General features: G+C 36.4%; 1 protein-coding gene across 1 annotated transcript in view; it reads left to right on the top strand.

Moving 5' to 3' along the window:
• Window positions 1-26,330, top strand: part of adgrl3.1 (adhesion G protein-coupled receptor L3.1) — a 110,662-nt gene that overhangs the window by 22,914 nt on the left and 61,418 nt on the right. Inside the window, exons 2-6 of the mRNA XM_082164606.1 lie at window positions 3,248-3,395; window positions 5,081-5,294; window positions 11,922-12,031; window positions 17,403-17,417; window positions 19,750-20,556. Of these exons, the coding sequence (XP_082020732.1) occupies window positions 3,272-3,395; window positions 5,081-5,294; window positions 11,922-12,031; window positions 17,403-17,417; window positions 19,750-20,556 (1,270 nt within the window). The 5' untranslated portion in view covers window positions 3,248-3,271. The remainder of the gene's footprint in view (window positions 1-3,247; window positions 3,396-5,080; window positions 5,295-11,921; window positions 12,032-17,402; window positions 17,418-19,749; window positions 20,557-26,330) is intronic.

Below are 26,330 nucleotides of genomic sequence, written 5' to 3'. Positions count from 1 at the left end.
TCGCCCACATTTACACGCCAACGCCACCTATTCAGTGTTTAGTCACTTGATCAGCCCAGTCATGGGGAGGTGATGAAGTAGAATAGATACTATTGTTCTTAACATCTGCAAAGTATGAGAGTGAAATGAAGGAATGTTGGTCAAACCTGACTGTGTATTAGGGATGAGAAACACTGGTCTAATCATCCAAAAACCTACTAGTCGACTGGTTTATATAGTTCTTGTTTTGGTTTTGATATTTTTAGCAGCAGTGCTTTAATTGTGTACCACAGTGTGCTGAGCTTTATAGGAATGCCCCGATAGTAATATACGCCAATAATTATTTTAAAGTTATATCAGATGACATAACTGATAAATGTTCACACTCAGTATATTCTTTGAAGTTTCAAACGGAGTGGTTGAAGTTTGCGATCTCTAAAAAATAACGACGTTGGATTATGTTTTAGAATTCATATCTGATACTCTTGGCATGAATGTTCTGCACATTGATTGGTAAATTGACTTGCAGCCAACTACATATTGCACACACATCATGAGTTCTTTAAGGAACTGAAAAGCTAATGAGTGAGTAACGGCACCCCTGATGGTCACCCTCAGATGTCCACAAACTAGAGTGGCCACACATTGGTTATGCTGAAATAGCTAATTGGGTCATTAAGTGGTTAAGATTAGCATATGATCAAATGGATCATGCTAAACAATGAAATAACTGAGGAGTTGACTAGAAGCATGAGCACATTCTGCACTATAAAATCAAAATGAAATACTTAAAAGAAAGAGTTCACTCAAAAACACACATTCTCATCATTTATACCCTCTTGTTTTCCTCTGTGGAACACGAAAGAGATATTTTAAAAAGCATTGATATGGTCAAATAGCACAATGACCTTTTTCAAAATATTTTCTTTTGTGTTCCACAGAAGTCAGTACAAGTCTAGAATGACATGAGGGTGAATAATCATTATTGGGTGAACTATCCCTTTAAAAAAAGCATTCAAAATGATTGCCTTAAAGTATCTAAGCTAGCATAATTATTTAACTAAAGTAAATGTGGACTAGGAATCATATGTCTTTTTCTTTTTTGTGAAGTAGTTGTCAGATATATACACTCACAAGATTGACTGGCAGACTGACTGTTTACCATATACACAAATTTCCTTGCAGCGTTGTTGAAAGTCATGCATCTAAGACGCATACTCATTTGACCAGAAATTTACTGGTAGCTTGATTACATGGTCATTTGATCACACATACGCACACACTGGTACTGTGGGCATATGTCCATATGTTCCTGTTTATAATGTGGGACATCTGCTCAAAACCCTCCTGTTCACTTTAGTTAAGCAGCCATCAATCACTCAGACAAAGAAAGAGAGAGTTTTTAAGCTATGTGTGTGTTTATGTGCATAAGGAGGAAGACCGAGTGTGCGACTGTGTGTTTGACTGAGTGGCATTGTTGAGTGTTTATGTAAGTTTAATGAGACAGTGGCTGTATAGTGCTTTATTTTTAATAAGGTAAAGATGTTCAGTGCAGACAGGCCATATATAACTATCTGTGTGTGTGTGTGTGTGTGTGTGTGTGTGTGTGTGGGAGAGGGAAAGAGGACAGATGCATTAAGCTGTTGTAGGAGGCATTTGCAGAGCTCCACATGTGTCTCCTCAAGAGTATTGTCACTGGATTTTCATCCTATGCTGTAATGCCTCTGGTTTTAATGTTACACATTACACAATACACAACTATTGGCACTTTCGGATATGTGGACGTTTAGAAAATAAACTGCCTTAAAATACACTTTTCACATTGTCACTTTTTAATATATCCAACAGAATATATCCAGAAAATTTTACATTTTCACCACAATGTATTTTCCAAGTTGTGATTCCAAAATGTCTGTAAAATGACATTTTTAACATTTGAAAATAAATGAGTTGATTCATTTGTCTTGCTAAGGCTAATTTTTAATTTTTAATTTTCAAATCTACAATTTGTGGATACTAAATACACACAGTAATATGTTCACACTTTTTGCAGATTTTGGCAAATTACTTGCTTGTTTGGAAAATATGCATAATAAAAATATGAATAATTTTATTATCATATAAATAACAATAATACAATAAATAAATGATATTAACTTTATTTTCACACAATAAATATTGAAATGGTTAATCTTTATTGCACTCTGTTTAGACCTTCATTACTTTAGACTTATAATAATTTATATTTTGTAATAGATTTTATGGTCTAGGATAAAATAATTAATTTGCCATTTGAAAAGTAGCTGGAATAAATAATCAAATTTCAAGAGACTTTAAATGTGACGGTGTGACCTTCAAATGACAAAAACCAAAAGTTTAAATCTGTTTTAATAAAAATCAACTCTAGGTGCATAAAAGTGCCCGAAGTTAAAGAAACACCCACATACACTCATCCTTTCTTTGGCGAGTGATTAACTGGTTCCATGGTCAAACACACACAACAGTCAATATTCTCTATTAAACATTATGGATTTGTTTTTCAATGTCATCGACTTCATTACACAGACATGATTCATTACACAGACATGATTCAGAGACCAGCAAGCTTGTCAAGAGATATGATGGATCATTTAATCTGGGTTCAGCTGTATCAATTTCTCTGCTTTTTGAGCTGTAAGACATATTTGTTATTAATGAAAATATTTAGCTAAACTAACCCTATAAAATATTCCTTAATTTCAGAATAACTTCTCATGGTTAAAGACAACATGTCAGCATTCACAACTCATTTAACAGTTGTCGGACAGAATATATTACATAAACCTGTCACTGGCCAACAGTCCGCAATCTGTGTGAGGTAGAATTAGGTTCACACAAGATGTGTTTTTACGTTTGTCTGTAGTATTTTTAATGCAGATGAACGTCTTTCAGACCACGAGAGCCACATGCAAAGTTAAAAGTAGGTCATCCTTGACGTTGCTCGAGATCTTTACGTTCTGCTTTCTTCTGTTTGAGCACAAGAACACACTCTGTGCTGCATGTTCTCAGTTAGGAGAAAGTTATTACTGTTTGATAAAACATTATGTTGTTTTTTTAGAATAATGTGTAGCGATGCACAAGAACACCAACAGCATTTGTTAAGAAAATAAACGGTCAATTTTGATTTCCTGTTATTTTTGAATTGTAACACTGTGTACAACAAAAGTGACCTTTAGCTGTAACATTAACATTCTCTTTACTTGCTCTTTGTGTGTCCTTCCTACTTTAGGTGTGCGCGTCAGAGAGGAACTCCATGGCTCTAAGGTGTGCGAGACGCAACTTCAGCGAGTCAGTGCAGAGGTCATCAGGGTCATCGGCGGTCATGTGGTCCACACGCCTACTTTTCCTCTTCGCCCTCTTCACACCCGTCACGCTCGGTAGGACGCACACACACATACACACACAAAAGCCAATTATTTCCTTGTTGTGTTGTTTTCGCGAGATGGATAAATGAGATGTCTTACTGCTTTTATTTGATTAGTTGGCCCCCCAACCTTGAAGTGCAGACTGTCAAATGAAGACGAGCCAAATGAGAGCGAAGCGCGTTGCTCTCAAATCTTCAGTGGAAATTCCACAAAGTTTGTGCGTCTTATTAAAAGTTTTGGAAACTATTAATTGAGACATCTCTTCTTGCAGCAATAAATGATTCATGAGCAATCACAGAATTTCACAACCGCTGCACATCCGTTATGATCAAAACATTCACACATACGCGAAAACACGCTCAAGCACATACGGGGGAGAGAAATTTGAAACACACAAACAAAAACAACTCCAAAGCCTTTTAATAGATGGCTGCATTTTTCCAAACACCACGGTGAAATGTGAAATATAGCTGGATTATTTTCCCTTGAACGAGCCTTTTTATGGGCCGATCCATAACTATAAAAATTGTGTGTGAACCTGTTAAAAGTGCGTGAGATCGAGTGCAGATGTAAGAGGATCTGACAGATCAATAATCAGTGATGCAGACGTCTAGACGCTCACTGTGTGTGCACCACATGTCAGCGCGACCCCGTGTGTGCGAGCCGTTCCCTCAAGGGGACCCTTGGCGTAACGTTTTGAGCTCAGAGGACACTGGGGAATTGGCCATTGGGGGAACGTTTTAAAAACATCAGGGCAATGTTCGGCTCCCTCATCGACGTTCTCTGTATCTCAGTAACACACACGTTCATTCAGCCGCGCTCCTTTTTTCTCACTGTCATCGATTGCCTCTTTTCTCTGGCACTCACCTTCCACCAGTCTCAAGGGCGCTGAAACACAGTTCCACCTCGACAGCAGCCTTCCTCCCTGCACTCAATCCTGTTTAAACCAATAACCTACATTATACTATACGCCGTTTCAGTTCTATGCATCAGCCCTGCCCACACACTTATTCACCATCATTTCTGCTGGCCTTTGTTTTCTATTACAATCAGAATGGTTATTCTGTGTGTGTGTATGTGTTGTTAAATCTCAACGGAAACGATTGCGATGGTGACAGCTTAATGCTGGATCCTGATTGGACAATGATTTGCTTTCTCTACTGTCAGTACGTATGCTAATCAGAAGCGTAATATGAAATGAACTCATTCACACAGTCAAGTGTCATTCGCATCCCTTAGATTAATTTCATAAGAGCGAGTGTGTTTGAGTGTGTCTGTATCTGTCTCTGTCTATGTACGCATTAGAATGCAGTTTATTGTGTTGGTGTTTGTCTATGGCTATACGTCATGCGGGGAAAGGAGTGTGTTGCTACGGTAACAGGAAAGGGGTGGCGGTAAAGAATGTGATTTTTGATTTAAGTGTCTGTGTGTGTGTAATTTAAAGAAAGGTTATTACTGAGGACATGATAACTAGATAGATGTGACTTTTGGATGCGGATATGAGATCTTTCTATTGTATAATGAAAGAATTGTTTTGCTCACAATAACTGTATTTATTCCTTTTCTACATGCCGTCTCCCTCTAACACACGCAAAAACTGGATTATTTTATGTTTGAGAGAGAGCGTACGTGAATGAAAAATGTGTTTAAATTTGTTTCATAGTTTGTTCAATGCTATATGTTTTTTCTCTTTGCAGTTTTAAGTCGTGCTCCAGTGCCGATGGCTGTGGTGCGTCGAGAGCTGTCGTGTGAGGGTTATCCTATCGAACTGCGCTGCCCGGGCACCGATGTCATTATGATCGAGAGCGCCAATTACGGGCGCACAGATGACAAGATCTGTGACTCGGACCCCGCTCAAATGGAGAACACTCGCTGCTATCTGCCTGATGCCTACAAGATTATGGGCCTCAGGTACAGAGATACATTCACATGCTTTGTACTCTATTGCTGTCTCAGAGGTTGTATTAATGTGTGCGTCTTTGTATAGTGTGTATCAGTGTATGGCTACGAATACACTGCAGCTAAATGAGTCATTCCAATGAAGGAGGGACTATTTGTGACTATTTTTTCCCCTTCTGTTGAACACAAAATAAGATATTTTGAAGAATGTTGGTAACTAAAGAGTTTGGACTTCCATAGTATTTTTTTTTCCATACTATGGACGTCAATGGGGCCCATAAACTATTTGGTTACTCATATTCTTTGAAATATCTTCTTTTGTGTTCAGCAGAAGAAATATATTCATACAGGTTTGGAACCACTTGAGGATGAGTAAATGAGAACAGAATTTTCATTTTGGGCAAACTAATCCTTTTTAACACCAAATTTATGCTGTGATAAAGTGTGTATTGGTTTGCCCATTCACGCTGGATCAGTCACATTTATATAAACACATCAATTTATATAAACACATTAAGTGAATCACAGCTTATTTACTTTATTTACTTGAGTTTTAAGGAGACAAATACATGTTGTTGGCTATTGAATGCTAATGATAGGAGGCCATAATAGATAAGTTAACTAAAACAAAAACTTGTAAATAAAAATAGATTAAAGCAAAAAAAACAAAAACAAAAAAAAGTACATCTAAATAAAATGACAGGAGCACATAACAAAATTATTACAACTTAAACCAAAATTAAAACGAAAAATAAAAATAAAAGCTAGTATAATAGTAATATAAATAGTTTTTAAATAATACTAAAATAACACTGGCCATAACTTGACTGGAACCCCTAGTCCAGGTATGAAATGACCACCTCAGCCAATATGGCAACCGCATCAACATCAAGAAAACTGAATACTTGGACACCATTTCGTCTGATGGCAATATCCTGGTCAGTGGCGAGGGCCTGACGAAGATGAACAGCTTTAAGTACCCAGGATCGCGTCTGCAAATTGACGGTGGTATTAATGACGATATGTGTGAGAGACTGAATGTGGCCTGGATGTGCTGGGAAGAAGTGAGTCCAATCCATCTCAAGTCAAAGATATACCGAATGGTAGTACGCCCAGCTGTGCTGTATGGAGTCAAATGCTGGAGATCTCATAAAGATGTGCATGCACCGATGGATTGCTGGTGTGTCTCTCTTTGACTATTGCTGTTTTGCTAATTATGGAAAAAATGGTGTCTTCAGTGGTATTGGCACGTCCTACAAGCGGTACCAGACACTGTTGCTGACACTGCCTACCACTTCATGGTGGATGGCAAACGACCACGCAGATGACCAATGCATAGATGGGAGGATATGATGGAACCACCCGAATGGTGCACACAACTTTGCGAAATGACGTGCCATGATGCAAAGAGAGGACTCCGCACAAGTGTACAATACGAGAGGATGAAGAAGAAGATAACATTTTGAGTTTGAAACTCACTTTGAAATATTCAAACATACAGTATATTAATTTATTAGTAATGATTTAATTTAGCACAATTTAGTACATTAACACTAATTGTGTCTGACATTATGTGTCTGATAGAATGCTTATAACTTAAAAATACCACATTCTACAACTGAATTCATTGCTGAAACATTCAGGCAGTGACAATTGCAGTTTCATTAAATATGAGTAGCATGTACAGACCCAAACTAAACTAGTTGGAAATGCTGTGCCGCTATTGAGTTATCACGCTGTCAAGTCTTGGAGTGAATCCTGCATTCCAAAGCACATGGAATAATAATTTAGGGGATTTATTCCAGTATTTAAATGTGGTTGTCTCCCAAAACTTTGCAGTGTGTATGTGGCCTGTGTGTTATGTTTCAGTTGAGCACAATGTGGAGAGCTAAACTGTCAACACTTTGATTTGTGGGCATAATTAGCACATAAGAGTGCAATAAAAAAACAGGAAAAGATACTGTGCTTCAAAAGCAGGTGTTCACCATGCAGAACAATGCCAGTGTATATCTCTACATCAGTGTTTTTTAACAGCACAAGGAATTAATCAGATATACTCATTTGAGGTTGTCCACATTACATAACACCCCAAACATGAGCCCTCAACATTTTAGCCACCCTTTTTGCATTTTTTTATGTAGTTTAGCAGGACAAATGAATTCTTTGCCTCCAAACCGAGCTACAGAGAAAAACAGAACCTATGCAGAACAAACCCCATTAGCATCTGCGTCATCACAAGAAACATTATCGTTTCAGTTCCGATATAATGTCGAGAGCACAACCTGCTATCCATCTGACCTTGACTTTGACTGGGGATGACAACCTAGCACCCCGTGGCACAAGAACAAAGATGTAAAGAAATGGGCTACGTATGATAATTATCACAAACTATGAACGGATGTGTCATGCTGTGTAACGCCATTCCTTACCCTCATAAAACATTCATAAAAATGGTGGCTTCTACTGTACGGTTTTAATTTTGAACTGGACAGATTTGATTATACAGTTTTTTGTTCATTCAGAATTTGCTCTGTGTGTGTGTGTGTGTGTGTGTAATCAGGGGAAACGTGTAAGGCAGAGAGCACCATATCCTGCCCTGAGGTTGCCTGTTATACCACCTGCCAGCTGCCCCACACACACACATACACACACACACTGCCTCAGGGTAGACCAGACTGTAAGATCCAATTAGTAAGGCCATAGACCATGCCCAGAGTCAATGTGGAGGAAATTACCATTTATGAGTTCTCTTTCACACACACACGCACATATACCTGTAACACACGCTCACATTCTCTTGTGAGAGACAATTTAGATGTTTGGATGCTGGCAGCCTGCTTTTATCAACACACAAGAGATACATTTTTCAGTTTATATAACTCTGAGCTACTAATGTGCAAGGCACGCTTTGAATGTAGCAGTGTATAATTCCCATAGAGGAATTAGTTCCATGAAACAGAAGACGAGAAAGATTTTGCCTTTTTTCTCTCTCTCTGTCCTGCTCCGCTGCTTTTTATAGAAGCTGTGGCTGGAATCACACATCATTTATCATTCTCCACCTCATCTCCCGCTCTCCCTCTCTCTCTATCACTCGCTCTCTCTCATTTTGTCTGACCTTTACATCTCACTCAGTTTGGGCTAATGTATTCACAGAGTGTGTGTGTATGTGTGTGCCATGGCGGGCTAATGCTCTAATCAATGAGGGAAGGTAATTGGAAGGTGATTGTTTGGGAGCCCCTTATCCAAGATCTATTGGCAGACATAATATATTACACAAAGAGATTTCAACTAGCAGGTCTGATGCAATTCAGAGAGAGAATAGAACTGATTTCAGATGCTGCATGCTAAACAGTTGTTCCAGAAATGAAAATGGCAAGAGAGCCTGTGATTGGTCAGGATATTTGATTTTCTCCTATCATTGATCATGTTACATTGCATGTGGAAATGTTGTTGGTTTGGTTAAAAATGACAATTCCATCAAATCTCATATTTATCCCAAATCTAATGGACATTTTTTTAAATATATATATATAAAAAAATCTTATTACTGTAATGCAAAAAAGTATACAGTATATCAAATATTTAAGCACTGACTAATATTAAAGGGATAGTTCACCCAAAAATGAAAATTCTGTCATAAATTACTTGCTCTCATGTAGTTCATAACCGGTTCAAAATATCTTAATTTGTGTTACGAAGATGAATGAAAGAATGAAACGACATGAGGGTGAGTAATTTATGACAGGATTTTCAGCTAACACTTTAATTAACAACATGTACTTATTTATAGGTTTGGGGTTAGGAATAGTGTTTGGTTTAGTGTTAATTGCATATAATTATTATAAGTATAATGTTTTTTATAAAATAAAGTAAATAAAGTAAAATTTATAAGTATAATTTTCTGTACACTATTTTAAGGTGTCCATGTTACAGTCTAATTAGTACTGAGTAATAATAATGCTGTAGTTATTATTAATAATAATAATAACAACATATACTTACTATAGGGTTAGGGTTAGTAATAGGGGTTGGTTTAGGGTTAGTTTCATGTAATTACTGTTTGCATCATTTATAGTTATTATAAATTATAAAATATTATTAAAATTACTACAGTAACTAATTGTAACGTGTAACAAGGACAATGTCAAATAAAGTGTTACCAATAATTCTACTACAGTAAGTACATGTAACATACAGTATGTAACAAGGACACTGTAAAATAAACTGTTACCACAGTTTGTACTGAATTTGTACTTAATTTAATTAGTTTATTTTAATCATTGGCTCCCGTCTCCCGCGACCCTAGAGAGGATAAGTGGTATGGAGAATGGATGGATGGATGATTTTAATCAAATTATTCTGTCCATACTGGAGGCTTTTAATTACAGTATTACATTTTTTTTTTACATTACAGTAAGAGATTTTAGTGATGAATGTGCTTAACTGTCATGACAATAATGTCAATAACTAACTAACTTAATAAATACATACAATGTTGGATATATGCCTAATCTAATTTCTTATTTTCTTTTGATTTTGAGGTAAAAATAGAGGTAAAAATAAAATAGTGAGTACTCGCCTTACTGTACTGTATGCGTGTACTGAACATTTACACATTTGTCATTTACAGATAAAATGTGTAAATAATAAAACTAGCAATTGCTAGTAGCAAATTCAATGCAAGTTCATTCAAATTCATTGGTGTGCTGCTCATGCTTATTTATTTATTGATTAGAGATTTCCTTTCCTAATCTTCAATTGATTGTGAGGAAAGGGGGTTTGTGGTTTTGCCAAGCTGTGATATAAATAAAAGCAACTGACTGTTTCCAAAAGGGACGAACCATACGGTGTTTTCCCAACTTACTATTTGAAAATTTCATGGGTTCTTTCTTTAAGCCTATTTTATATTACTGATGTTGACATTTTACATATTTATTCAGTGATTTGTTCAAAGTATAGGGACAATGTGAAAATCTTTCTTAAAGCATATGGTAATTGAATTAATGACAGATATATATTTGTTGCTGTGAGTGTCAACAGTCGAACCCATCATCTTGGCATTGCTAGCGTCATGCTCTACTGTTTGAGTTACAAGGACTCATAGCTATAAAAACCCCTCCTTGCAGGACTCATGTCAAAACCCCTCCTTGCAGGACTCATGTCAAAACCCCTCCTTGCAGGACTCATGTCATCAAAATAGATGATTACTAAACCTGACATGACATCCTGTGTGTGTTTGTGAGCAAAATAGGAAATAAATTATTAACACACTTAGGAAACCATCAGAAATCTCAGTCAGGTGACTTTTTTCAAGGCCAGTGTCTCTGTACATCTGGATGATGCTGATATATTCATGTGACACACACTGCCCCAGTTCATTCAGTCATCTCCTCATTGCAGCCTGTCTGATCGGACCATTCTCATACACCCAAACAACTGTGAACACAAATCTTAAAAGCACAATACCTGGGACAAAATATAGGGTGGGACATTGAATGGCTGTTTTGTGCATGCAAATCTTTACCTCTAATGAAAAAGACAAAAGAATCTCCTCTTCTGTCCTCTCCTCCTAAATTAGGTCATATCTGAGTGTAGCACAATGCCATCCAAGAGCTGTCGCCCCGGAAACCAGAGATGCCCCACAGCACTCTGGGAGTATGACTGTCACACTCACTCAGCACAGCAATTAGGGCCCACACACACACACACACACACACACACACACACACACACACATAGTCTAACTGTAACACACACTTAACATACCTGCATCTGTACACAAATATAAAAAATGTCAAGAGACCAATCTTATACATTATTCCACTGTCTGACAGCTTGAGAAGTAAGAGGCAAAACACACACCCACACGAACACACACCTGAGTCTGTGAGACTGCTGCTTGTCATCATATAATGATTTTGTGAAGCTAATCTCGTAAACTTAAGAAACTGAAGTATGTGTGCATTTTGAGTGCCCCATGGGTTCGGACTGGAAGGTTTCCATGGTTACCCGTTGAGCGAGATATAACTGAGCTTTAAGATTCTTGTGTGTGTTTGTACATGTGTCAGTTGTGTTGTGTTGTGTGTGTGTGTGTGTGTGTGTGTGTGTGTGTGTGTGTGTGTGTGTGTGTGTGTGTGTGTGTGTGTGTGTGTGTGTGTGTGTCCATTTGTATTTCTATAGGGTGTAATAATCATGAAATATGACAGAGATGTCATGTGGTGGTCATCCGTATATGTGTGCATGTGTTCCTGCCAAGCAGGATATGTCAAAACTGTTTTTTCCTCTGCCTTTTTTCTTCTTCTTTTTTTCCCCCCTGCCAGAATTCGTTCTGCTCTGTATTTTCAGCCCTACATGTACATACGACATACATATAAATTACATTTAAACAACAGCATGTGTTCGTGGGCTTTCGGGGGAGCCCACATTTTGAGTCTTTCAGCTTCATTGAGGTTGTTGAATAAAACTATCTTTTTTTTCTTTCATTTGATGAAAATGGTATTTCAGGGCTCATTAACTTTTATTGTACATATTGAACGAGTACATATGGTTCATATGCCTAATGTCAGATTGATATTGAATGAATTGAACAATAGCCTTGCTTTATCTGTCTGCATAAATTGTTCTCTCTTTCTCTCTCAGGTGTAACAACCGAACTCAGTGTGCGGTCGTTGCTGGCCCGGATGTTTTTCCTGACCCGTGTCCTGGAACGTACAAATACCTTGAGGTTCAGTATGAGTGTGTGCCATACAGTAAGTTCTCACACACGTACAGATTTAATTTAAGCTTTTTACAACATCGCTATTGCTATTTCTCATACGTAGGGATTTGAACAAATCTCTAACTTTAAGTATTAAACTTTGATGCATAACTCATTCCTTTGTGCTTCAGGCTATAGACATGAATTATATCTTAAATTGTGCGGTAGTTCTTCTGAGAGATCTTTGTATGCTTCAGACTATTCTGTGAATATTCTGGGCTAAATTCAAGTTCAGCTCAATCAACAGCATTTGGAGCATAGTGTTGATTACCACAAAAAACCCATTTTGGTTCATCCCTCGAGGTTACAGTGAGGCACCTACAAGTGAATGGGGCCAATTTTGGGTGGTTATAATTTAATGAAAGCACCTGCATCAATTCTTCTGTTATTTAACCTTATAAAGTTTTAAACAAAGATGTAACACTAGTTTTAAGTTTACTTTACAAGTTTGAAAATTGGATAAAACTTTACACAGAAAAGGATTACAAGTGATTTTTTTTCACACTGAAATCATGTTAAGATGCATATTGTTTGTCTTTTGGCTATATATTTGAAACAGTAAGGTTTTTAACATTTATAAATTTACCCCATTTACTTTCCTTGTAAGTGCCTCAATGTAACCCAGATTTTTGCTTCTTTTTTTAAATTAAGTCAAAATACATGGGTTTGGTAAATACATTTTTGGGTAATTACAATTATTCCACAAATGCTGTCAGTACTCAACTTGTATTGAGGCCAAAATATTCCAATAAGATTTTTCATATGAAAAACCCCATAAACTTATATTGAAAGAGGGATTCAAGTCATGTCCAAGGACCAGGCTTTCTGCTTAGACTAGTCTTAAAAAAAAAAATTCTTCAAGACTAGTCCCAACTTTTTAAAGTCAGTTACATAAGGTAGATGTCTAATTTGAATCAGAAAAGTAAGACTGATTACCTCTTGACTAATTTCTAAATGGTCAAATTAGTTCTTAAGACACAGTCTGAACATAGTGGCTAAGTTTATGCAACTGGCCACATGATATCATACTTGAGGATGGGCTCTTTTAACTTAAGCAACGTCCCATACCACATAACAAACCATTTAAAACCCCTCAGAACAGCTTATCAACTACATAGCAACCACAGACAATATCCAGATTTAAAAATCAAGTTATAATTACTACAACATAACCCTTTTGGCATTTTTTTCTTTTCTTTTCATTTTAATGAACGCATTATTGGGCTCATTTATAAACCCTTTTACAGTGCAGATAGCGGCCTCAGGTTGTTTGAAACAAATGTTCCGGGTTTTAGTAAAGCTCTATATCGAGCTCTATAATCATTTGTGGCATAATGTTGATTACCACAGAAAATGATTTCACTTTGTACCTTAGATCTTTTTTTCAAATCGAAATGATAGAAACACATGAAATGTGAAGATTACATTTAAAAAATAATAGCAGTGAAATCCTGTTAATTATTTGAGCTGTGAAGTTCTATAAATTGTCCTTTTGAGGTGGAAATACTTCTTTCCCTGTAATTCCTGATGTAATTCCTATGTGATTCCTGTAAACAGTGCTTTACAGATAGTTACGTCATGTCCCTTTCTGGTATTATTGCACATATAGTGTGATATTTATCAGGTTTACTGGCTTTACTGAGGTAAAGTCGTCATGACAAGCAAGTTGAAATATTGGATGTAACTTTAGCCAGATGGCCAGTACACGGTTCGCATGCCAACACATATAATGGTTGAGTCGTGTGGCTGTACTTCTTTTTTTTTTTTGCCTGGCCCCTGTGTACTTTAAGTGCCTTATTTTTTGGTGTTCAAACTGTGGTAATAGACGTTAATAATGACATTATGCCATAAATAATTTCTATAGAGCTTGAACATTCAAGACAGGAATTTTCTGAAATTTGGCCCTCACAAGTACATGTGCTCTCACATGTACTCATACAAAGAGCTTTAGTCCATAATAATGACTCCATTAGTTCAGGTTTTTATTCACTATGGCATTGTCAAATTTACATCTCAAGTTGATTAGAAACTACTTACCTAACAGCTTAGGATTGCAGTGATACCTGGCACCTCAATCAGATCTGTCATAAAAAATGAACTTGTATCTGACAGAAAAATACATATGAATGAACTTCTGTTGCATTTGTCTGCTGTTGTCGGGCCTTGTCCCTTGCCATGACTCACGGGAAAAGAGCCTGTCAATCATCTGAGGGCAGAGTGATATGGTTTCAAGTTCTCACGGTTTCTGTGGGGTTGGTGTACCAATCTGGGGTGGCCATGGCAACGGTGACGATAAATCAGTATCGTATGACTGCGGCACTGGCAGCAGGAAAAGCCTGAATACACTTACACACTTTGTCTCCCCTACACATTCACATTCACACACACACTGATTCACAAATGGGTGGAATAGCAGAGACATTGTGGAATTTCTTGCACAGACAGAGCTAAATGACACAAAGGACACACAAGCAGGATGCACACACGGTTCTTTTTGGCCTTTTGACCATAAATCGTCCTGCGCATAGGGGTCATGGTGTGTGTGTGAGTGTTCATAAGTGCATACATGTGTGTTTGTGACCATCTGGTCAAAAAAAGCCTAAAACATTTTTTTCCACAGGCCCACTAATTAGTGGGGAGGTCCATCATACGGACGAACACACACATAAACAGTCTCACATACACACACACATGCAGGTAATTTAATTACTTCGGGCTTAGAAACCCTTGGGAACATGTTCCAAATGTTTTCTTGAGGTTTTTCTGGCTTTCTCTTCTCCCCTGTGATGGAGGAGTTGGCAGAACTCCAGTCAACCTTTCTGCTTTGGCCTCAATGTGGGACGTCTGTTTTACCTACACACTCAGAAAACTTCACTTCATATAGATACTCAGTACCTGCTCCTTAGATCTGTGTGATTAACTACTGTCTTTATGGAGGAAATAAAGTGGTTTTGAAATTATAGTCTAGAAATCTTGCGTCCCTGTAAGTCGTATTATTTACAGTACGCTAAAGGGTCAGTTCACACAAAAATGAAAATTCTGTCATCATTTACCCACCCACATTTTATTACAAACTCAGATTTTTTCTTCTTCTGTGCAACACAAAAGAGGTTATTCGGAAAAATGTTTCAACTGTTTTTGCCCTTACAATGAATGTCAATAGGGTCCAAAACAACATTGGACAACATAACTTGCATTGTATGAACAACAAAAAAATTATTTAAAAAAATAGACATTTTTCAAAATATAGTTTTGTGTTCAACAGAAGAAAGATGGCCATACAGGTTAGGAACAACATGTAAATGGTTAAATTTTGAGTGAACTATCCCTTTAAAGGCACACTGTAATTTTTGTGTAATATTTTCGACAACTGTAAGTAAAGGCCCGTTCACACCAAGGACGATAATAGTTTTCAGTTAAGATAACTATAACTCACTATTTGTATATAGCCTATTAATAAATTAACAATGCAAAGACTACAATATATTAACTATGAATTAACTATAAACTAATAGTTTGCAAATGATTTGTAAGTACTTTATTACTTTATACTTATTATAAAGTGTTACCCAACAATCAATATTTTTTCAGTTCTGTTTGATGTTGCTGGAAGCACAGAAATTGTACACTTGATTGACTCTATCTATTTTCTAAATGCATTTTATTGATGCACAAATTATTTTTTTTTAATTGACCACGTAAAAAATCTTTTGGTGAAACGACCGACTTCTCTCCAGTGACGTATGCTTGACTTCTCCAATCATTTAGTCCGCTTAAACCCCGCTCTTTACTTGCAATCAACTGCACGCTCAAATTCATATTTGTCTCCATCAACAAACGGTGGTGATGACCATGTCCCTGCTCTATATTTTTTCTTTTTCAACTATTCGTTTCACTAACAATAAGGAAAAAAGATCTGTCGCTACCGCAGTGTCATTGCAACTATGGTAATGATTTTGGTAAACGTACAGCAGGAGTCCGTGTTACATTATCCACATCGACCTGTCTGTTAGTTGGGATGCATAGGATCTAGTAGAGGAAGTCGGAACCTCCCAGTAGGACTAGGCGCGTGCTGTCTGTTCAGGCTGTTCTTTATTTATTATCACTGACAGCAAATGACTATCTGTTATTGATCCATTTACAATGTGACTGAAACTTGACTAGGTGTGTGTGTGGGAGACATAATTGCTTCTAAATCAGATCTCCTGGAACCTCATTCACATACTCACGTAGTCTCTTTTTCTTGTGTGGCAGCTTATTTATTGGATTTATTGAGTGATGCATTAACAGTTAATCCTCATGCATATTTCATAGAGAAGTACACACACACACACACACACACACACACACACACACACACACACACACACACACACACACACACACACACACACACACTCACACACAGACACATACACAAAGGACATCAATTTTTGCAACCGTCTAGATTGTATTTTTTTCAAGGCAAATCAAGCACTTATTGCCATTGCATGAGTACAATGACATTTTTTTTTTGTCTTCCATTATTGATGCATAATGTTTAAATAAAGAAAGGAACTCAAATTTAATTCGAGAAATAAAGATGAAAAGAATATGTAAATCGAAATGTATGCAAAGATAGAAATATACAAAAGTAAAACTAATAAGATTTGTATTTTAAACCATCATAAATAAAAGCAAGAAGCAGCTAATTTAAAAATCTACAATTTCCATATTACTTTCACATATTTCTAAACCACTTTCCCATTCCTCCATCAATCAGCCGATCAAATAGTCCTGTCTCTAACTCACAACATTGGTCAAGCCAATGAAGTTGTGTCAGGATACAACTTTTTAATAATAAAAAAGGCAACGTTCAGTTTAAATTGGAATAAAACCAAAAATGTTAACTTTGTTTTCATATCATACCAAATAAATGAATAAATAAATAATAATAAATCTTAAGTCTGTGTCTTTTATTCATCAGCCAAGAAGGCTAGCCAAGAAAGCTGCTCTGTATCTAAATCATAGCACCCAAGACACATGAGAAATATTTGTGAAACAAACCCTTTTTCTTTCTCTCTAGTTTGTTTTGATGCATTCATTTTTCTGGTTAATAGTCTAATATCACATGGACACTATATTTGTTTTCAAAAATTATGATCACTTTGTTAATGGAATTTCTAGAGTACAAATGAAGCACATTTTACTACTTACTTACTCAAAAGATTGTGTTAAGATACGTCGCACATTGCATGCATAATATGGAATTGAATTACTGTGAAGTATTTAATATTGCATCATTAATCTGTTCTCTCTCTCTCTCTCTCTCTCTCTCTCTCTCTCTCTTTTCTTCTTCTTCTTCCACCCTTTTCTGAATGCAGAAGTGGAGCAAAGAGGTAGGTCCATTACTTTAATGTAATTTAAGTGTGTAATTCACTGTCAGGCTGTTATGGTGTTATTTGATACTAATGACAGATTGGCGATCAGTAGCTCATAATGGTTTATAATAGGAATGCGGAGGAGAAACTTGATCTCAGACCAAGGCTGTACTCCCTGAATTAGACCTCTATTTCTCACTGTCTCCTCTCTCTTGATCTCTCTTAGTGTATCTGGTGGTTTACCATGTATCAGATGAACAGGGAGGTGTTGCCACTGTTTAAAACTTAAGCTGCCGATTGTGCTGACCACAAGATGTGGCAGTGTAAAACTGATGTCTTGCGATGTTATGGGTCTTGAATGGCCTGGGGTGAATCTAGACCTTAACATAAAAGCTTATTTTCTGCAAAGCTGACGCATAAACAGCTATCACATTTATCAAATGGCGAGAACACTCAAATCAAGTGAATTGGCTTTGAATGGGAGCTTTTTATGTCTGGTTGCCCTGATTTGGAATAGAATATACACACATTACAAAGCAATTTTTAAGTTGACAAAAACAGAAACATACTGTAGCTGTCATTTTTACTGTGTATGTAGTTGAAAGCCTCTCAAGGTTTTTTTCTCCTAATACTTCATCGCTATTTTTTTTTCTTGTCACAATCAACTCTGGCTTCTTGATTGTAATATTTGACGCATGCTATTTCTGCAAAGCTGCTCTGAAACGTGCTCTGAAAGCACTTTACAAACAAACTTGAATTGAACTGAATACTTGGATGCAACTTTAAGAAATTAGAAATTAAATAAAAAATGAAAAGTGATTTAATAGGCTATACCAAAACATTTGACAGTCACAAGTAATAAAATATAATAATAAACACAAATATACTTGAGTTTATCAAAGGCCAAGAGAAGTTCCTGGATTAAGACATATTGTGGAAAATTAATGCATCTAAAACAATAAAAGGAAACATCCAGTAATAGTTAAAATACCAGCCACACTTCCCATGAGGATGTCTCTCATTCTGGGAACGGAATGGTGGGAAAGGGCCGTTTCTATGGCAGGCATTCCGTGTGACTGTTTGTGCTCTCTCTTCTCTGTTTGTGTGTGACCATGTAAGAATATCTGCATGGTTTGCAGGAGTATCATTATAAATCAAAGAAAGTGAAAACATTAGACGTGTACACACACACACACACACACAGAGGGTCTAGTCACAAGAGCGTACATTTATGAGATATGCATGACAGCACAGCCCTGATTTTAAGCCAGTCTCAACTGTGTTCATTGGTCATTGATTTTTCACAGTACTTTAAAATGTAATTTGAATTACTCCCAGAAATTTTTTCCCAGGGTTAGCAAATATAGTTGCTGTTTTTCCCAGCAATATATTGTGGGTAAGTTCTTGAAATAGAATGTTAGTATTACAAGCTGCAATTCTGCAGGACAAATTAAGGTTGATTTGCATAAGGCTTAACAGATGATTATTTTCATCTTCACATTTAATGTACCAGGAATAATAGGGTGATGGTTCTTAACCACCCCCCACATAAATTCTCACACCGTGTGAATTTTTCCTCAGGGTTAGAGAAGTCGGTGCGACAGATTTTCAGAACCTCCTGAGGGATTCTGCTGGAGTCATGAACTATAAATCGGGTTACTAGTCATCAGATATGATTTAATAGATGTCCCTCTCTCTCAGGCTCAAAGCATTTAGCTTTCTGATAACTTTGGTTGTGGATCATTGCATTTGTTAGCATGTTTTATGGGTCAATGACATACAGAAGTGTTCACAATAAAAAAAAGGAAAACTCTTTGGAAAAAAATCTAAAACACAAGTTCTTAGAAAAATGCTCTTTGTATTTGAATCATTTTCAAAGAAAAGTTTCAATTTTATGAAAATTATGATAAAAAGGTCAAATTATCTAAACATATTTAATGGGTCTTTTTTGGTAGATTTTTTTTTGGGGTTGCACATGGACAAAAGTTTGTAAATTATGAATAAGCAGTGAAGAAATAATAATACAAGATAAAAATTCTTAGAATTAATAATACAAGATAATGCTTACTTAAGCTTATCTTAAGTATTTATTTTAATAAGGATTATTTTCATCATTAAATCAGGACAATTGAGTCACCCTGATACATTTGACTTTGTGTCCATAAAAAAATATAAAAATTAATTTTAATTCAGAAATGTAAAACATGCTCATCATAGAAAAGAGTAGGTCATTGTATTTTTGAACAGCATTTCATGTACTTTTAATAAACTAATAGATAGGACAACAAAATTAGCATTAAATTACATTCAAATATGTGACTGCAACTCACTCCATCTCTTCCTCTTTCAGTCTTTCTGTGTCCAGGTGTATTGAGAGGTGTGTACCAGAGTGAACACCTCTTTGAGTCGGACCATCAGTCTGGATCATGGTGTAAAGACCCCCTGCAGTCATCCAATAAGATCTACTATATGCCCTGGACACCTTACCGCACAGATACACTGACTGAGTACTCCTCTAAAGAGGACTTTATTGCGGGTCGCCCTACCACAACATACAAACTACCACATCGGGTAGATGGCACTGGGTTTGTGGTGTTCGATGGTGCTCTTTTCTTCAACAAGGAACGTACACGCAACATTGTTAAATTCGACCTACGAACTCGTATCAAAAGCGGTGAGGCGATTATCGCTAACGCTAATTACCACGACACCTCGCCGTATCGCTGGGGTGGGAAATCTGACATCGATCTTGCAGTGGATGAAAACGGACTGTGGGTAATTTACGCCACCGAACAGAACAATGGACGAATTGTGGTCAGTCAGCTCAACCCCTACACACTACGAGTGGAGGGGTCATGGGATACGACATACGATAAGCGGTCGGCCTCCAATGCTTTCATGATCTGCGGAATCCTCTATGTAGTAAAGAGCGTTTATGAAGATGACGATAATGAAGCATTGGGGAATAAAATCGACTACATGTACAACACAGAAAAGAGCCGTGAAACGCACCTCAGCATTCCATTCCCAAATTCCTACCAATACATCGCAGCTGTGGACTACAACCCCCGAGACAATTTGCTGTACGTGTGGAACAACTACCATGTTGTCATATATTCTCTCGACTTTGGAAACAATGACAACAGATTGGGCTTTGGTGAGTTTCCCTTTAATTTAAACAAATTTGTGCTACATATTTTTCCTAATGTGACCATTTTTTATCCAAATTTTCTCAGAGAACACCAATAGCACTGAGGTCATTTGCATTTTATTCCTTTACTGGTTTATTTGAACTGAACTGGGTTTGGTTCATACAACAAAGTAAGGGATTTAATCAATCAATCAATCAATCAATCAATCAAAACTTTATTACAGACTCAGGGTCCAATTTTTTAAAACACACCCAACATATAACACAACAACAATAGAAAAAAAAACCATCAATGCGTTACAAAAATACGAATGTACCAGTGTTTCCACAATTGAGACTGATATCGTGTAGTGATTTGATAGACCCATGATAATCTCATTTTTAGAAGCATAAAATTTGTACATAAGATTCCGTAATACACTTTTAAATGTGTCTCACTTGCACTTTGCCATCTAGGTCTCCTTAATAAAATTCTCATTACATCATTGTACGCTACTTGAAGCCTCTGTAAGCTAGATGTTCTATAATTTGTCCACAAATGGACAGTATAAAGTGGTGTACAAGGTTTAAAGGAATAGCTCATCCAACAAATCCTCTAAAGAACCATACAAGTGGTCCATACATTTTGTGTGCTATATTCCATGCCTTTGGAAGTTCTACAATACAGTACACTACAATACAATAAACACTACAACAGACCAAAATTTAAGTCTTTAAACTCATTATTTTAAAATGTTCCCCTCCAGTGAGTTGTTTAATCAAGAACTGCTGCAATCATTGAATCTGTGTTGAATTTGAGAACAGAAACGGTTCACAGATCAGACTGAGCGATTCGTTCATCAAACAGATTCATTTGTAGGGGATTCAGTGAATCAGTGAATAATGGCTGAAATGTTGGTCTGTTCATCACGCTAATCTTATTACTTAAGGAGGCCTGGTATATAGTGCAAGGACTACTTTTTTTGTGATTTTTTTACATTTTTTAATTTTCATTTTTCTGTGAACTATCCCTTTAAATGTTTGCCGTCAGGGGTAAAATTGATTGCGCCCACACAGTCAGAATTTATTTTACAAGTATTGTACTACTCTGTGATTGTCATTCACAAATCTACTTTGAAGAACTAAACTGGCAGAGTTAGAAAGCCCTGTCATTTTCACTCACTCATACAAGTATTCATGTCAATGATAAAAGAGACCTTCAGGATTTTCCCCTGACTTCCATTTCCAGAGAATGTTATTGTATAGGTTATCGCAGTCCATTAGTCAGGTTATTTTTCACTTTGTTTTATTCCTCCTTCAAATTTAGAGTTCAGGCACACTACTTACACTGTATTGTATTGCAATTTTAGTCAGCTTGCCAGCTCAGCTGAGATGCAGCTGAATTAATCATTATCTACAGTGTAAACTAACAGTTATTATCTCCAGCATCTACTAACATCCCCATTAGAGCAGAGCAGAGTGTATCTCTTTGCTCTTAACTGGGTCCAAATCGAGCATATTGTGAGATTTGCTTAATAAATTGCAAATACATTCTCACTTGCACTTTCAGTTCATCACAGAACAACTCACACAACAAGCAAATACTAAATACAACTTTTTTGAATCCCACACATTGATTCTTGCTGAATTTAGTACTTCATTTTCAAAACAGATCTCCAAAGGTGTAAATAGCTTTAAATTTTTTTTAAAACTTCACCTGCAGGTGCAAATGTATGGAGGTGCTTGTTAATGACCCTGCCTGCATTGATTTTCTTTATTAAAATACTCCACATCAAAGATCTTGTAAAGCATGAGTTAGAGTGGGAGTGTTAGCTAACTAAGCTAATGCAGATCAGACGCTGTTTAGTGGTCATATCAAAGTGAGTATTGCTATAACGACACAATCTTTGTGTAGTTCAGGTTTTAATTAAATTTTATCTTGGTTTAATTAGTTTTTAATTTCGTCTGCTTGTCAGCTTTGAAGGAGAAAAACAGAAAAAAAACATGGGCATTTTGTCAAGTAAAACAGAGGAGAGAAGGTTCTAGAAATAGAGGCTGGTGCATAGTCAAAACTTAACTCAAGTTATAACGACATGATTCTTAATTAATTTGACAATCAAGAGATCCCCTGATATGATTGTAAAGCGCTTTGGGTGTACAGTAGTACATATGAAAGCGCTATATAAATGCCTCATTCATTCATTTCTTGCTTTGAACAGAGCAGAAAACGTGACAAAATAGTGACAAAATGTTCTTTGCTTTAATCTACTAAAATGCAAGAAACAAATAGAAATACAGGTAGGTAAATCAAAATACGTATAGAAATATTAATATTTCAAAAGCATAAATGAATAGTTTACATATGTCAGACCTATATTAAGAAAAGCTTAATAATCATGACTAGTTTTTACATACATACATTTATTAATTTGAATCTGAAATAACGAATCGGTTGAGTGAATGATTCAAATGACAATGAATAAAAAGGTGTATCAAATTCAAATTTGTGTGACAAAAGACAAGGATATACAATATTTTTGTTTTTATTTGGTAATTTATTCATTTAATTTACTTGTGGATTCCTAGCCCGAATCCTTACGTAACTGGAATAGATTTCAGAAAACTACAGTTTGGCAATAAAATAATTTGAGGACAATAAGCTTTAGGTTGCATGTTCTAGTGACAAGGAAATTTACATTAAAGGTAAAATTAAAAAGCAAATCCCTGCATCCATTTTCTCAAATGGCTCGGGTATATGGAGAGCATTCGCAGCCTAAATGGAGTGCACTTCACTGTTACGAAAACCATGATCTTTTAACAATTAATCATGCAACTCTTTTGACTTCTATTTTTTTGTTTGTTACAACAAACACTGACTGCCTTACAACATTTTGCTGTCGTATAGATTCCCTCCAAATACTATAGTAGCTACAGTTATTTTTACTGCAATAAAACTGAAATAACTTGGTATTATCTTAAGTCCCTGTTGGAGCATGTTGGTTCACTCTGCAGTCATTGTGCCCAGGGCAGCTTTCTTCAAATCACGCAAGCACACCTCCAATCTACTGGAAAGGGAAAAGACTAAAATGACAAAAACTATGTGCCATTTCAATAACATATGTCAGTTCTACAATAAAAAAACTGACAGCAATGCTTAAATCAGGCTACACCTTTTTTTTCAAGGTTGTCCAGCTAATGCATATGTAGATAAAAAAAAGCAAGCAATGCCTTTGCCAACAAACCTTTTTTCTATTGAAAGGCAGGACTTCATTTTCTACAGCCGCCATGTTGAGTGTTACAATTTTTCCCTTTTATTGTGTAGACTTTGGTTTAAGTGGATCCTTAAAATGTTTGCTGTTTTTATGCAGATAAAAAAAAAAAAAAAAAAAAAGGTTTCATAACAACAACTGCGATAACTGTGATTTTTGGTCCCAACTATATTAGGTGTCTTCAGATTACTATGTACAGTTCATGTTGCATTGCAAAATGCTGTTGCTGCTAATGCTATCAAGGTGGGATATGTAAGGTTAGGGTCAGGTTTCATGGTATGGTTTAAGTGTAGGTTAAGGGGTAGGAGTCGGGTAAACAGTGTAATTAGATGTAATTATAGATGTAACTACATACAGGTATTTTTTTTATGTATGTACAGTTTAAAAACATTTACTCAATTGTGCATTGTACCAAATTATTAATTGAAATGTTATATGACGGAAACTAAGGATAATATAGGAAATGTGAGGGCTTACACCTACTAGCACATTGACATGGCCGTAGCCAGCTATGAGGTCACTGAGGTCCGGACCTCTGTATTTTTCCGAGGTGTATATAATAAATGTTGTTAAATAATTGCCTAATATAGTATTAACACCACTTTAGGGCTGCAAGGATTTTGCACAGCACCAAGAAGAGCTGCCTCTGCAGTCTGTCACCACTCATAAATGTCAAAATATTTGAGCAATCAAATCAAAGTAGGCGGGCTTTATGTTCAGAGAAGCTGCGGAGCGCGAATTCCAGCGCAACTCGAAGCTTCAGTAAACGGTCATAGACTGCTAAACGAAATATTTCATATTTGACAGCTGTTTTAGGATAGAGATGTTCAACGACAGATAAAAATAATCAGGCAAACTAATAAACTTTTGTCTAATTTTGCTATTTTGAATCGAAAATAGGCCTATATAATTTACGTGATTCATGTAATGTAATAATTAACAACCGTCAATGTGAAAGGACAAGAAACATTAACAAAGCCGTTCATCATATTAGGCATAAGATTAATAAGGAATGTGTACATATTGTGAATGAATTTAATAAACGTATTTACCTAGCGAGTCGTAGCCTGCAGTAAATTAACTTGTCTAAGAAAATGATTAAAAAACATATTGGCTAAATATCAGTTGACCCTATGTTTACTTTCTTCACTGACATACGCAAATGAAAAGTGCGTTTGACTGTAAGTCAAAGCTCAGCTTTAGGAGGGAAAGAGACAGGGCAAGATAAGGAGACTGAGAGAAAAAGAAAGAGTGATAGAGATTATGGAGAGAGCATGTATTGACATATAATCTTCTGCCCACTGACATGGTTTTAAAGCTATTTCTTCTCCATTTTTGGGCTTTCAAACATCTTAAAATGCACATATGTAGATCAGAGAAATCAAAATTTTCTCTGGGGTGCGTGCCCCAAAATTTTGGACCTCGGTGCTTATAAAACCGTGCCTATAGCCCTGCATATTGAGTGATACATACCATTGAGAGCTGATACCATTTTATCGACTATAAATAGATAATGGGCCTAAATTTTGTACGTGTGCTGCATGTCCCTGAACAAAGAGTGTTTCTCATGGAAGAGTTTAAGTGCTTGAGAAAGCTCTGCCTTTCAGGTCAGCTGGGAGGACATGAAGGATTCAGATCTACAAAAACAGTAAAGAGAAGATGAAAAGACTGAAAGAGATTAGATTTGCCCGGTTATGTGCTTTCCCTTCCTCTTTGTATCTCTGACTTTCTCTTGCTACTTCTCACCTTTCTTTTTCTCCTTATAGGTCTCTCATTGTCACTCTTGGGTGCAAACTCAAGCATTTGCAGTACTTTACCACCCAATATTTTAGCACAAAAACCAGCATCTTATACACCACTACACATAATCCAGTTTAACCAGCCTCAAAATGCATTGAAACCGCTCTGCTGTGTAGCCTAGCACTATTAATTCCTGTAAAAAAATCATTTTCGCATGTGATTTTTCTGTTCAGACCAATGCGTAAAAAACGGCAGACGAGCTGAACGAAAATGTAAATTTACTGTCTGACATTAGTGGGGTTAACCAAAGCGCGATGCAACTTTCCTTTTCTGACACCAGCTTGTGACGGGGAAAAATGTACTAAGAATTTAAATACTTGCTTCTTAAACAGTCAGGAGAAGATCCAGAGCTTTAATCTTGGGAAAGGGATGTTGCACAAAGTATTAAATGAAAGGGTGCCAATAATTGTGGAATGCATACATTAAAAAAAATAAAAAATAAAAAGTAAGATAAGAATTTGGCTTTAATTAAAGGTTAGCTTTTTGTAAATATTTTGAACGAAAGACTAAGAGGAGAAATTGCAAAAACAAATCTTCACAGTCAGTTTTGCTTCTATTTACCAAGGGTGCCAATATTTGTGGAGCCAACTGTAAGTCTAGAAAAGAAAAAGAAAAGAAGAAAAAGTCTCAAAGGTTTTAGTTTATAAACATGACATTGGTGAAACTGAAGGTGTCAGAATGAACACGATACACACACCATCATTGTCATTGGTGAATCTGACCAATCGTAAA

This window comes from Leuciscus leuciscus, assembly GCF_965113295.1.
Source record: "Leuciscus leuciscus genome assembly, chromosome: 3".
Classification (NCBI taxonomy): Eukaryota; Metazoa; Chordata; class Actinopteri; order Cypriniformes; family Leuciscidae; genus Leuciscus; species Leuciscus leuciscus.
This window is presented reverse-complemented; position numbering and strand designations above follow the sequence as displayed.